This window comes from Lagenorhynchus albirostris, chromosome 19, assembly GCF_949774975.1.
Source record: "Lagenorhynchus albirostris chromosome 19, mLagAlb1.1, whole genome shotgun sequence".
Classification (NCBI taxonomy): Eukaryota; Metazoa; Chordata; class Mammalia; order Artiodactyla; family Delphinidae; genus Lagenorhynchus; species Lagenorhynchus albirostris.
In genome coordinates, this window is record NC_083113.1 from 8,998,990 (window position 1) to 9,011,222 (window position 12,233).

Sequence of the window (12,233 nt, forward strand, 5' to 3'; positions counted from 1 at the left end):
CGATAGAAAAATTAAATAACAGCAAGAGAGAAAAGAGAGGGAGGGGGAGGAGGGAGGAAGGGAGGAGAGAGAAGAGAGAGACGGAGAAACCGAGGAGGCAGGAGAGGAGGAGGTGGGGAGAGGGAGAGGAGCTGGAGGCCGAGCGGGAGCGAGGGAGGAAGAGGAGAAGGGGAGAGAAGCGGGATGGAGGTATGGAGTTAGGTGGCTTGCGAGAGCGTAATGAAAAGAGAACGAAGAGGGGGGTGTGGATTAGAGACCCAGAGGTAACCCGAGGGAGAAGCATAAGGCAGAGAGAGTAGGAAGATCGGGAGGTAGAGGGAGAAGGAGGGTTCGGGAAAAGAGGAGAGGAAGGGGAGGCATAGAGAGGGAGGAGAGGAGAGCGGAGTAGGGGCGTGGGGGCGTCTCAGTCCCCGGCTGCCTCAGTAACTGGGGAACTGGGACTCCCTGTGGGTAGGAGAGGAAGGCTGGAAGTCCGGAGGGGTCGGGGTTCCACAAAGAGAGGAAGAAGCTGAGAGAGGGCGGGCCAGGGCATTGGGAAGGGGTCGCCCCGAGGCCTCCCGGGGATGGGGTGTGCAGCTCGTCTGAACGCCCCTCGAGCGCTGCTACTCTGGGCCGCACTGGGGGCGGCAGGTAAGGCCTGGGGGTTGGGGCAGGAGCCCCTGACTGGGGTGGGGGAAGGGTGCCAAGGAGAGGGGTTCAGGCTGCTCTCTCCCCAGCTCACATCGGACCCGCACCTGACCCCGAGGACTGGTGGAGCTACAAGGATAATCTCCAGGGAAACTTCGTGCCAGGTGCAGCCAGGGCGGGGACCCAGGAGTCTGGGCTGCCGGGCGCTTTCTTCCTGAGACCCAGGAGTTCTCTCCTTCCCGCCCCCGACCCCCGCAGGACGCAGGAGTCCCATCCCCTTCCTTCCTCCCTCAGGAGGCCCAGCTTCTGAACCCGAGGGGCTCAGCATGGGACATTATACATTAGCATTTCAAGTAGTGAGTGGGAGGGAGTGGAAGGTAAGGGAGTGTGGGGCTGGAAAAGTGTGTGTGTGTTTCCTGGGAAAGAGGCAGGTAGGTCCTGGCTCCTAGTGAGAACCAGAGGTTCAGTGGCCCCGTTGCCCACCTCGTCCAGCCCTCTCTTGCAATTCCTTCTCCCCACTACATTCATTATCCGGCTGTGGTACAAGTGAGATGAAAAGAACTACAACTCCCATGGGCTCTGGGGCAGGCAGGCACTGGATGGGTAGGCTGGCAGTCTAGGGGCTGCTGGGAGTTGTAGTTCCTTCCCCAATGACAATTTAAGATAGTTTGATCAAAGAGACTTGGAGGTGTTGGGGGGGGCGGGGCGGTCCTTAGGAAACTCCTCCAAGATTCTTCTAGGACCTAGGATTCTGGATCCCAGCCCCCTCCTCCCTCAAAGCCAGGAGTCCAGATTCCCAGCCCTTCGTCTCCTGGGATCCAAGGAGTCCAGACCACAGCCTTCCCAGCAGATCCCAGCCTTGGGATCCAGTCCATATTTCTGACTCCCTTTCCTCCCTGCCCCACACCTGCTCCCAGGGCCTCCCTTCTGGGGCCTGGTGAACGCAGCCTGGAGTCTGTGTGCTGTGGGGAAGCGACAGAGCCCCGTGGATGTGGAGCTGAAGAGGGTCCTTTATGACCCCTTTCTGCCCCCGCTGAGACTCAGCACAGGGGGAGAGAAGGTAAGGGGCCTGGAGGGCGGGGTTACCGAATCCACTGGGGCTGGGCCTGAGTGGAGGTGGGGGGGCAGGGCTTTCAGTTGGGAAGCTGGCCTTGGGAAGGAGGCCTACAACACAACGGGTGGAGAGGAGGCTACTTATACTCCACAGCGGATCACCAATTGTTCCCTCCTCAAACATGGCTCCTAGTCTTCCCATCTCTTAGAATCAGTGGTAAAACAGACTCAGTGTGCCAGGCGCTGTTTTCAAACTTGATAAATCCTCTAATTTTCACAACAACCCCATGAAATAGGTACAATTATTATCCTTATTTTATGGGTGCAGAAACTGAGGCACGGAGAGGTTAAGTTACTTACCCGAGGTCAAACACCTAGAGAGTGCCAGGGCTGGGATTCAAAGCTAGCAGTGTGGTCCCAGAATCCATGCGTCTGCCCGCTTTGCGATACCATTTGGCCGCGCCCCGCGGCATGTGGGATCTTGCTTCCGCCACCAGGGATCGAACCTGCACCCCCTGCACTGGAAGCGCAGAGTCTTAACCACTGGACCACCAGGGAAGTCCCGCAATACCATTTCTCATAAGAGGTGGCACTACCGTTCACTCAGCCAAAAGTCTCAGAGCTATTCCCCATCTCATTTCCTCTCTCACTCCCATTTCCCATCCATGTCCTTTCTAGTCTCCTTGCTAAACAGCATTTCACTTCTTGTCCCTCCACTGCTCCCACCATCATCTTGCACCTGGACTGGTGCCATTGCCTCCTTGCTGGCCCGCTTCTCTGCCTCCTGCAATCCATTCTCCATCCCACAGCTAGAGAGATGTTTAAAAACACAAACCAGATCATACCACTCTCTCCTACTCAAAATCCTTCTATTAGGACAAGTAATAACAGCACACACTTACACAGTACTTAGCACGTGCCTGGCACTGTGCCAAGTGTGTTACATACATTCAATTATTTAAATAAAAATACAAAATACCCCATCATTGCCCACAAGGCTGTGCACCATCTGGCTCCCATCACCACTCTCTCCTTTGCTCACTGGGCTCTGGTCCCACTGGCTTCTTCACTGTCACTAAAATAGGCCATCTCAGGGCTTTGCACTGACTGTTCTCCCTTCTGGAATGCCCTTCTCCCTGCTCCTTGCAACTAACCCCTCCTTATCCTTCAGGTCTCCATTCAAATGTCACTTCCTCATGGAAGCCTTTCTTGACACCCCACCCCCATCCCAATCTATGGGTCGTCCCCCCCTTTTTTTGGCTGTGCTGCTTGCAGGATCTCAGTTCCCCGAGCAGGGATTGAACCCAAACCCTGGCAGTGAAAGCGCAGAGTCCTAACCACTAGACTGCCAAGGAATTCCCTGGGTGTCCTATTATACTTTATCAGAACTCCCAGTTCTCCCCAGTGTGAGCATAGGATGTAATTAACTAAGCATTTACTTATATGATTCAGAATTTATTGTCTGCCTCTCCTCCACTGGAGCAGAAGCTCCATGAGGCCCAGAATTTTTGTCTACTTGCTCATTGCTCTCTTCCTGGCATCCATGGCACATAGTAGCAGCTCAATAAATATTTGTCAATTAAATTCACCACTATTGAGCACCTACCATGGACCAGCCCAGAGTCTGGAAAGACATTAGTGTTCAGACTATGCTGAATGATTAAATGTTTGTTGGCAGAGGGAAATGTACGAATGGAAAACAGTAGGGAAAAGGTCTTCTCTCTGCATCCCTGTGAAGGCCTCCACCTCTCCCACAGCTCCGGGGAACCCTGTACAACACCGGTCGCCATGTCTCCTTCCTGCCTGCACCCCGGCCTGTGGTCAATGTGTCTGGGGGGCCCCTCCTTTATAGCCACCGACTCAGTGAACTGCGGCTGCTATTTGGAGCGCGTGATGGAGCTGGCTCTGAACACCAGATCAACCACCAGGGTTTCTCTGCTGAGGTGATGCCTGTTAACCTCTGACCCTCGACCTTCACCCTGAGTCGACCCAGTTCCTCCCACCTCACCCTCCTCTTAATGCCTCATCCCATCCTCCTCCACAGAACTACCCCCGCAACCCTGAACACTAATCCTTAACCTGACTTGGGACCCCAAAGGCCCAGAGCTGCACCCATTGCCCATTCTGTCCCCCCTGTCTGCCAGGGGACCCCACTCTCTGTGCTCCCCTCGCAGGTGCAGCTCATCCACTTCAACCAAGAACTCTACGGGAACCTCAGCGCCGCCTCCCGGGGCCCCAATGGCCTGGCCATTCTCAGCCTCTTTGTCAATGTGAGCCCAGGCAAGATTCGGGAGGGAGGGGCTGGAAACTGGGGTCTGAGAAGAGGGAGGCTGGAAGGCCCCAGACTCCGGGGTCCTAGGGGAGGAAGGAGTTGGGGGCTTGGACTTCCGGGTTCCTATCTCCTCACCTCATACCTCCACACAGGTGGCTGGTAGCTCAAACCCATTCCTTAGCCGCCTCCTTAACCGGGACACCATCACCCGCATCTCCTACAAGAGTAAGTCCCTGGGCATTGGAGGGTGGAGAGGGTGGGGCTGGGGTGTGCACATAGGGGAGTTCAGCAGGGGCACCCCTCTTCACTCCGACCTGATATTCCCGCAGATGATGCCTACTTTCTTCAAGACCTGAGCCTGGAGCTCCTGTTCCCCGAATCCTTTGGCTTCATCACCTATCAAGGCTCTCTCAGCACCCCACCCTGCTCGGAGACTGTTACCTGGATCCTCATTGACAGGGCCCTAAATATCACCTCCCTCCAGGTGACCCTGGCAGCCCATTGCGCCCTCCCTGCCACCCCCAACCCGTTCCTTGGCCTGGGTGTCCCCTTGCCTCACCTACCCTCCTACCCCCGGTTGACAGGGAACTGGAGGGGATTCGAGAGTCTGACAACCCTGGAGCATCTGGTGGGGGCTGAGCAAGACCCCGCCCACCCGCTCTCGGGGGCAGGGCTTCCTGCGTGACGTCACCAGAACCATTCATTATTCACTCCCAGTTTCCCACCCCGCTTCCACGGCAGATGCACTCCCTGAGACTCCTGAGCCAGAATCCTCCGTCCCAGATCTTCCAGAGCCTCAGCGGTAACGGCCGGCCCCTGCAGCCCTTGGCCCACAGGGCCTTGAGGGGCAACAGGGACCCCCGGCACCCCGAGAGGCGCTGCCGAGGCCCCAACTACCGTCTGCATGGTATGATCCAGTCTGCACCCCCTCCACGTCTTGGTCTAACCCGCCTATGTGTCTCCCCTTGGTGTCTCAATATGATACAGTCCTACCCCCCTCTGCTGCTCTGTATGATCCAGCCTCTTGAGCTCTCACTCGCTCTTTCTCCCTTCCCCCTTTGTGTCAAAGTGGTACAACCCACCTCCCGGTCATAGACCATTGCTGGTCCATGATTTGTCTTCTTCGCTGCTTGCAACTTGGTGTATAACCCGAGCCCCCTGGTTTCCTTATGGTACGATCAAGTACTGGTCCGTGGTGCCTATTACTATGGCTTTCCGAAATGGTACTGCCCGAATCCTTTTCCCTGTTTTCATGTGGTACAACCCACCTCCCTTACTGAGAAACAGCATGGTACAATCCCCTCTCCCCCCCACTGCCTCCTCGTGGTTCAGCCCAGTGATCTAACGTCTACCTCTCTGGCTTCTCAACATGGTACAGCCCATACCCCCCACCCATGAATACCTTCACGTAGTTCCACTAATGCTGAAACCGGATGTCCCTATTCCACCCTCCTGCTGCCTCCCTATGGTTCAGCCCAGTGCAGTATAACCATTTCCCCCAGCTTCTCAACCTGGTACATTCCGGTTCCCCCTTCGCAGCCCTCCCTGTGGTAGAGCCCCGGGCGGCCCACCCACCCACCCCCATCCCCGCCCCCTGCATGCTCCCTTCAGGGTCCATCCTATCGTGCCCTAAACTAACGCCCCCCACCCGTGTCATCTTACAGTGGATGGTACCCCCCATGGTCGCTGAGACTCCCCATCGAGGATTGCGCCTGCCTTTCCCAAGCCTCCCCACAAGGGGGGGAGTCACCCCCAAAACAAAGCTATTAAAGGGACAGAATACTTCCTGTATCTCCGTGGTCTGATTCTAGGGGCGGCGGGGAAATATTTGGGTATTAAAGAATAGCAGCCTTCTTCTAGAAACCAATCTCCGTCTTCCTAAACCCCACTACTCGGTTTTTTGGCTTCCCGTTTCCCGTCATTTGGATTCGCGGCTCCTTTAAGCGGCTCTTCTCCCCTCCCACCCCTTTACCCACCCTCCCCGTCAGGCAGCACGCGCAAAGCCATGTGCTTCCCCCTCCCGTCTGCCTCATTGGCCCAAACTGGGTCACGGTCCCGCCCCCAACACCGTCTCCCATTGGGTGAATGTAGGTCAGGGTCCCGCCTCCCTCCAAAAGGCAAGGTAACTTCACGCACTGAGACCCTCTCTCGCACTCCCAGGACTTGGCGGATCCAGGGGTCCCATTGGCTGTGCGTCTAGAGGGGTCAAGACGCCATTGGCCCGCGCTTTCAGCCGGAGGGAGGCACGCGGCTGGGGTGCAAGGCCGGAGTCTGGCGGGGGCCGAAAGGAGGGGTGCGCTCTGTGGCGTCGGGTGTTTTGGTTTGGCTTTTTTTTTTTTTTCCGCGAAAGAAGTTTGCTTTGGCCACGCCTCAAGGCAGCCGCCTCCTCCTGCCCTCTCCCCGGCCCTCCGCGCACACCTCTTGGTGCAGATTGCAAACCTCCTTCCTAGGAGAGGGCTGCAGATTTTACAAGAGCCAGGCTCACCCACCTTGTAGAAGGAGCGCCTTGTGTCCCCTTGAACCCTCGGTTGCAAAGAGCCGGCCGCCTGATTTGATCAGCCCCTCACCCAGACTGTATGGTCTCCTGGGACCCTCTTGAGTTGCACGTTTCTGCACCGAGGACTGCAAATCCCCGTCGCTCCTAGGATTTGCAGTGTTCTGGATACTGGAGGCTTGCAAGCTACTCTCGCCCGCCCCTGGGCAGACACTCGCCCGAACCACAGGAGTGTGCTGCTGACTGGCAAGCCAGCTGTTCGCCTCTCCATGAACCCGTGAGCCTGCGGGCAGGTGCCGGGCGATGGCGCGGCCCGTGAGCGACAGGACTCCGGCCCCCCTGCTGCTGGGCAGCCCGACCGGGGCCCCCCCTGGCGGGGGAGCGCTGCTTGGGCTGCGGAGCCTTCTGCAGGGGACCAGCAAGCCCAAAGAGCCAGCCAGCTGTGAGTTCTAGCCCCCATCTCGCCCAACTCAGACACCCTACTCCCTTAGTGCCGGGAGGGTCCACAGCTACCTCCTACGTGCCAAGAGTCCATCCTCCCAACCTTTAGCTACCCAAATATTATACTTAGGTGTTTAGGCCCCTAGATCCCTCAGCACCCAGGACCCAAAAGTACCGGTTCTCATGCCTGTCCACTCCCAGGATTCAAGACTCTAGGCCCCAGCCCCCTCTTCCTTTTGGTTCCGAGAGTCTGGACCCCTGGGGTCCAGGGAGAAGGGAGGGGGGTGTGTCGGATGCTCACACGGTTGTTACACGGGCTTGGGCGGGGCCTCCTGGGGTCACATGGAGTCTAGGGATGAGGAATGTGCCCCAGGAATAGAGCCCCTTCCTGCCCCTTATTGTGTGGGGGCAGGGAAGAGGGGGTACAGTGCGCAGAGAGTGGGGGGGTTGTAGATTACAGAGGAATTAACAGAGCTGTCATTTTTAAAATCTCTCCTGCCCAACCCTCCACCTACCTCTGTCTGAACTTCCATCCCCCTTCTGTGTGTCTATCCCTTCCTGGGTCTCTGTCCCCATCTCTCTCTTTGCGTCGCTGTCCTCCCCTCTTTTTGAGTCTCCCTTCCTCTCTATCCCTTTCTCGGTCCGCCACCCCCGTCTCTTGTCTATTCTCTCTGGGTCTCTCTCCCTCTCTGAGCCTCTGTCCCTTCCTCTCTCTGGGTCTTTGCCCTACCTCCCGGGTCTCTCCCCCACTTCCCTCCTGCCCCCCCCTCTGGATCTCTGCGGTGTGGGGCTCCATCCCCTCGTTCCTCGTGTCTCTCTCCTCTCGGAGTCGCTTCTTCATCTCCGTCTTTCTCCTCCTCCCCACCCTGCCCGCTTTCCCTGGCCCGCAGGTCTGCTGAAGGAAAAGGAGCGCAAGGCGGCCCCGCCGGCAGCCACGGTCCCCGGGCCGGGCCTGGAGCCAGCGGGACCTGCGGATGCCTCAGCTGGGGCGGTAGTGGGCGGCGGGTCCCCACGGGGACGCCCTGGGGCTGCGCCCGGCCCGGGTCTGTTGGCGCCGCTGCTGTGGGAGCGGACGCTGCCGTTCGGCGACGTGGAGTACGTGGACCTGGACGCCTTCCTGCTGGAGCATGGGCTCCCTCCCAGCCCGCCGCCCCCCGGCGGCCCGTCGCCAGCGCCCTCGCCCGTGCGCACACCTGCACCCTCCCCAGGGCCCGGCTCCTGCGGCTCGGCTTCCCCTCGCTCCTCGCCCGGGCACGCCCCCGCCCGGGCTGCCCTCGGGGCCGCCGGCGGCCACCGCGCAGGTGCGACGGCTAGGGCGGGGCAGGGCCCTGGTTGGGCGGGGCTTGGACTCCAGAGGGCGGGGTTGTGAGAATCTGGGGGTCAGGACGGTGGGACTGGGGCTGCATGCCCGAATTCCGGGTCCCCTAATTGGGAGATGTCGGGAGAGGAGTCCGGATTCTGTGTCCCCTAATGGATCAGGAACTGCGTATCCTGGACCTATAGGAGATGAGGGACTTGGGACCCCAAGTTCCAGGAAGCCTGCCCAGTGGTGAGGTCGTGTGAATTTTACGTGGGACATGAGGACAGAGGCTCTGGATACTCGAGGAGTAGGGATTGGGGTCCCAGGACAGTGGAGTTATTTACTGGGGAGTGGACTGCACCCCAGAATCTGGACCCGGAAGCGGTGGAACTGGGGTAGGACCGGAAATCCTAGGCCCTCTACGAGGGAGGAAGACGAGGGCCGGACACAAACTTCTGTTTCCCCAGGACAAAAGGGACTGGCAGCCCTGCCTCCTCGGCCCCCCCATCCCAGTGGAGAGGGGTTGGCGCCCCGGGTCCCGGAGTCCTTCAGAAGGGACCTTCATCCTGGGTCTTCCATTGGGGCAAGGACCGAGCTTTCTATATTCCTGGGGTAGGGGCTTGGGGTCCCAGAATCGTGTATATCCTAGTGGCGAGGACGTTTGGGGCCTGAGAATATCGAGGGGGTCGGTTCTCGAGTGTTCCCTAGAGAGCAGAGAGGTCTGGATCCTTGGCGGTTGAAAGGTTCGAGCTGGGAGACCCCAGGGAGCAAGAGGAAAGGTGTGCTCCATCTGGCACCTTGGGGTAGCCAGGGGTGGACTGCAGGTTGGGGATTCCTGGACACACCTGCTCCTGGTCCGACCTCCGGGCAGGACCAGGGCCCTCCCCTTCCCAGTCGCACATTCCCGCGCCACGTGAGTCCTCTCCTCCCTCCTCCGTGCTTCGTGCTTCGCGCACGCGCGGTCACGCGGGAGGGGGCGGGACTGGGGAACAGGAGGGCGCCCGTGGCGGCAGGGGGGCGGGGCGGGAAAGCAGGCGCCAGCACGTGACTCGGCCCTGAACCTGTGTCCTCGGTTGGCCCCAGCTGGCTCTCTCTTAAAGGTACAGGCCTCTCTTACGCTTGAACCAACCTGGAACCTCAGAGCCCTTTATGCTTCTTGTCCCTAATTCTTTGGACTTAGCAGCTCTTAAGGAGCTAACCTGAGGTCTTTTCGGTGCATTAAATTCCTTTTCTCTGAACAGCGGGGGGTCTAGGCTTTGGTTGGGGATTCAGTTAAGAAGCGTAGGACTATAGGGAAGGAAGCTAACACTGTAACTCTGAAGTCCTGAGGTTTTAGAAGCAATAATTCAGGTTCCTGTGTTACTTAGGGCAAGTCACGTATGATTGGGCCTCAGTTTTCCTGTGTGTAAAAGTGGAGCTGGTTTCATGATTTCTAAGCATCTTTGTGGCTTAAGGAACCTTCATATTTTATATCAGGGAGGTTGATCCCTGGCAGGCTTTACGTTAAACCCCATAAGGGCCTTCCTTGTGGTGGATATGATACCTGAGCAGGGGGTAGCCTCTGGGAACCCCCTCCCCAAAATAAATACACACTCAGGTGGTACATTCTATTTCCCCAAGGCCTGACCTCTCGGGACACACCCAGCCCTGTGGACCCAGACACGGTGGAGGTGCTGATGACCTTTGAACCTGACCCAGCTGATTTAGCCCTGTCAAGTATTCCCGGCCATGAGACCTTTGACCCTCGGAGACATCGCTTCTCAGAGGAGGAACTTAAGCCCCAGCCAATCATGAAGAAGGCACGGAAGATCCAGGTGCCAGAGGAGCAGAAGGTGAGCATTGCTGGGTGTAGGACGCAGGCTTCGTGGGTGCTGGCTCCGCAGCCAGGGATGGCCCTTTCTTTAGTCAGACCTGGGTTTCTCACTTGGGATTAGCTCACATTCTCCTAACCTACAGCTAAGGACCAGTCCTCCTTGGCCAGGGGCTGCACAAGGACAGAGGTTTGGGCTTGAGATTTGTGAAAACCGTATCGTTGTGGGATTCAGACTCAGCGAGCACTGCTGGGACAGTTTTACAGGCTTGGAGCTTCTCCTGTCGGTTGGACCCAGCACCCTCATTGGGGCAGGCTTCAGGCTCTACCAGGCCCAGTTGCTAAGGATAGCATCCTTTAGGAATGTGGTATCAGCTTGTTTCTTCTGAGCAGCCAGCTAGGCAGGGGTTGGTCCTTGAATCTCTGAGCTGGGGCATCCTTCAGGGCAACTGCATCTGCCTAGGATGAAGCTTTGCCAGCCCCTCTAGGCCTTGTTTTCTGGACTCACTGTTAAGAGGCCTCAGGTTCTCATTAGCGGCCAGGGCCACATTCTGATTTGGGGTGCTTTGGGCAGTGACTGCATCTCTCTAGCATTCTGTCTTTGTCAGTCCTGGGTTTTTCCCTAACAAGAAGTACCTGGGCTTGTCTCACAAGACTTTGGCATGTCCTTGTGTAAGACACAACTACTTGAAGTAGTGAGTGCTGGCCTGTAAACCAAATCTAGACCAGTGGTTTCTCTTGCCATGAGGCCTTGTTGCTAGGGGGTGGGTTTACCCTAGCTAGCAGGGACTAGGCTTTAATGAAATGGGGATGGAGGGGCATCTTTCAGAGCTCTGGGTCGTCCTTGTACTAAGGAGTGGTCCTCCTCCACAGCCAAATTCCAGGACTGGAGAACTCTAAGCATAATGGTGTGGGGAGGTCTCAGGATAGGCCCATTTGCAACCAGGGACTGTTGGGGAGGAGGCAGCTCCCTGGCCTCTATTCAAAGCCAGTGGGTCAGAGACTGGCTGTGGTCACTGGGACCACTTACACCTCACTTTTGTTTGCTAATGAGGGGTGAGGTTGCCTTGGCAGCAAGGTCAGAAGGGCCCAGCTCTGAGAGGATTTTACGGGACACCAAACCCCATCACTAGGGAACCTAGGCTTTCCTTAGCAACCAGGATCTGGAAAGGTGATGTATAGGGCAGTGCTTTTCAATGGGAGAAGTCTTCAGACCCTGAAGGTCTTGTTGCTAGGGAACAAGAATCCTTAGCAAACCAGGAGCTAACTGCAGGCCTTTTGTCAAGTGAGAAGAGCTGGGCCTCCTCTGCACAGTGGAGACTTGAAGCTCAGTTGCTTGGGGTGGGAAGCTATCTCACGCCTTAGCTGTTGCTAGGGGCCTGCTGTCCATAGCAGCCGGGGCCCTAGAAGGCCAGATCCTTGGGTACCCATGCAGGGGAGATCGGGTATCCTCTAGGCCCCACTGCTGGGTGAGAAGCAGCCCGGGGTGGGGGTGGGGGGTAGGTTTCTTAGGTGCACTCTGGTCCTTGAAGTCAGAAGCAAAGCTGCTCCTCCCTTCTCTCGCTGGGCCGGGGCCCCTCTGGACCTCAGTGCTTTCCCACCCATCCAGGATGAGAAGTATTGGAGCCGGCGGTACAAGAATAACGAGGCAGCCAAGCGGTCCCGCGACGCCCGGAGGCTCAAGGAGAACCAGATATCGGTGCGGGCGGCCTTCCTGGAGAAGGAGAACGCCCTGCTACGGCAGGAGGTGGTGGCCGTGCGCCAGGAGCTGTCCCACTACCGCGCCGTGCTGTCCCGCTACCAGGCCCAGCACGGAGCCCTGTGAGGCCGCCCCCACCCCAACAGGTGGAGCTCTCCTCCGCCTCACTCAGACTTGCGCCCTGACGCCCTCTTCCCTCCCCGCCCTGTGGCCCACGGGCCGGCCAGCTGGGTGCCCCAGGGATGTGATGATGCAGATAAATACATTTATATTTTTAAGAAAAAGTGAGCCTCCCCGCTCCCTCGCGGGGGCGGGGAAGGTCCTCAGTGTGTGCCCCCCGGCACGTCGGGGACCCCATCCTCCCACCGCCTCCGTTAACACGATCCTGAATAAATCTTGAGAACCCCAGAGCCAGCTGTCGTGGGGGAGGAGGCAGCTCCCTGGCCCCAGTTCAAGGCCAGCGGGTCACGCTGGCCGCAGTCCATGGGCAGGTCTGGGCTTCGGTCCATAAAAGGCAGGAGCTGCTGGAAGTGCCTA

At 58.0% G+C, this 12,233-nt stretch overlaps 2 protein-coding genes across 2 annotated transcripts; both read left to right on the top strand.

The window, feature by feature from the left end:
- The first annotated feature begins 357 nt into the window (after window positions 1-357).
- Window positions 358-5,737, top strand: CA11 (carbonic anhydrase 11). The gene is made up of 9 exons (XM_060131429.1): window positions 358-630; window positions 717-791; window positions 1,545-1,687; window positions 3,438-3,623; window positions 3,855-3,950; window positions 4,105-4,177; window positions 4,282-4,436; window positions 4,694-4,859; window positions 5,617-5,737. Exons 1-9 carry the CDS (start codon window positions 564-566, stop codon window positions 5,640-5,642), a joined length of 987 nt encoding a protein of 328 aa, XP_059987412.1. The 5' UTR covers window positions 358-563; the 3' UTR covers window positions 5,643-5,737.
- Window positions 5,738-6,060: 323 nt separating this feature from the next.
- Window positions 6,061-12,104, top strand: DBP (D-box binding PAR bZIP transcription factor). The gene is made up of 4 exons (XM_060132668.1): window positions 6,061-6,888; window positions 7,778-8,188; window positions 9,808-10,019; window positions 11,607-12,104. Exons 1-4 carry the CDS (start codon window positions 6,750-6,752, stop codon window positions 11,820-11,822), a joined length of 978 nt encoding a protein of 325 aa, XP_059988651.1. The 5' UTR covers window positions 6,061-6,749; the 3' UTR covers window positions 11,823-12,104.
- The last annotated feature ends 129 nt before the right edge of the window (window positions 12,105-12,233 follow it).

What these genes read in the sequence shown, in the direction of transcription:
- CA11 (XM_060131429.1), top strand. Translation starts at nt 564, where the DNA reads ATGGGGTGTGCAGCTCGTCTGAACGCCCCTCGAGCGCTGCTACTCTGG. An exon ending in GGCCGCACTGGGGGCGGCAG is followed by an intron (nt 631 to 716) that starts GTAAGGCCTGGG and finishes CTCTCTCCCCAG; the next exon opens with CTCACATCGGACCCGCACCT. An exon ending in ACCAGGGTTTCTCTGCTGAG is followed by an intron (nt 3,624 to 3,854) that starts GTGATGCCTGTT and finishes CTCCCCTCGCAG; the next exon opens with GTGCAGCTCATCCACTTCAA.
- DBP (XM_060132668.1), top strand. Translation starts at nt 6,750, where the DNA reads ATGGCGCGGCCCGTGAGCGACAGGACTCCGGCCCCCCTGCTGCTGGGC. An exon ending in GCCCAAAGAGCCAGCCAGCT is followed by an intron (nt 6,889 to 7,777) that starts GTGAGTTCTAGC and finishes CCTGGCCCGCAG; the next exon opens with GTCTGCTGAAGGAAAAGGAG. An exon ending in CGCCGGCGGCCACCGCGCAG is followed by an intron (nt 8,189 to 9,807) that starts GTGCGACGGCTA and finishes TATTTCCCCAAG; the next exon opens with GCCTGACCTCTCGGGACACA.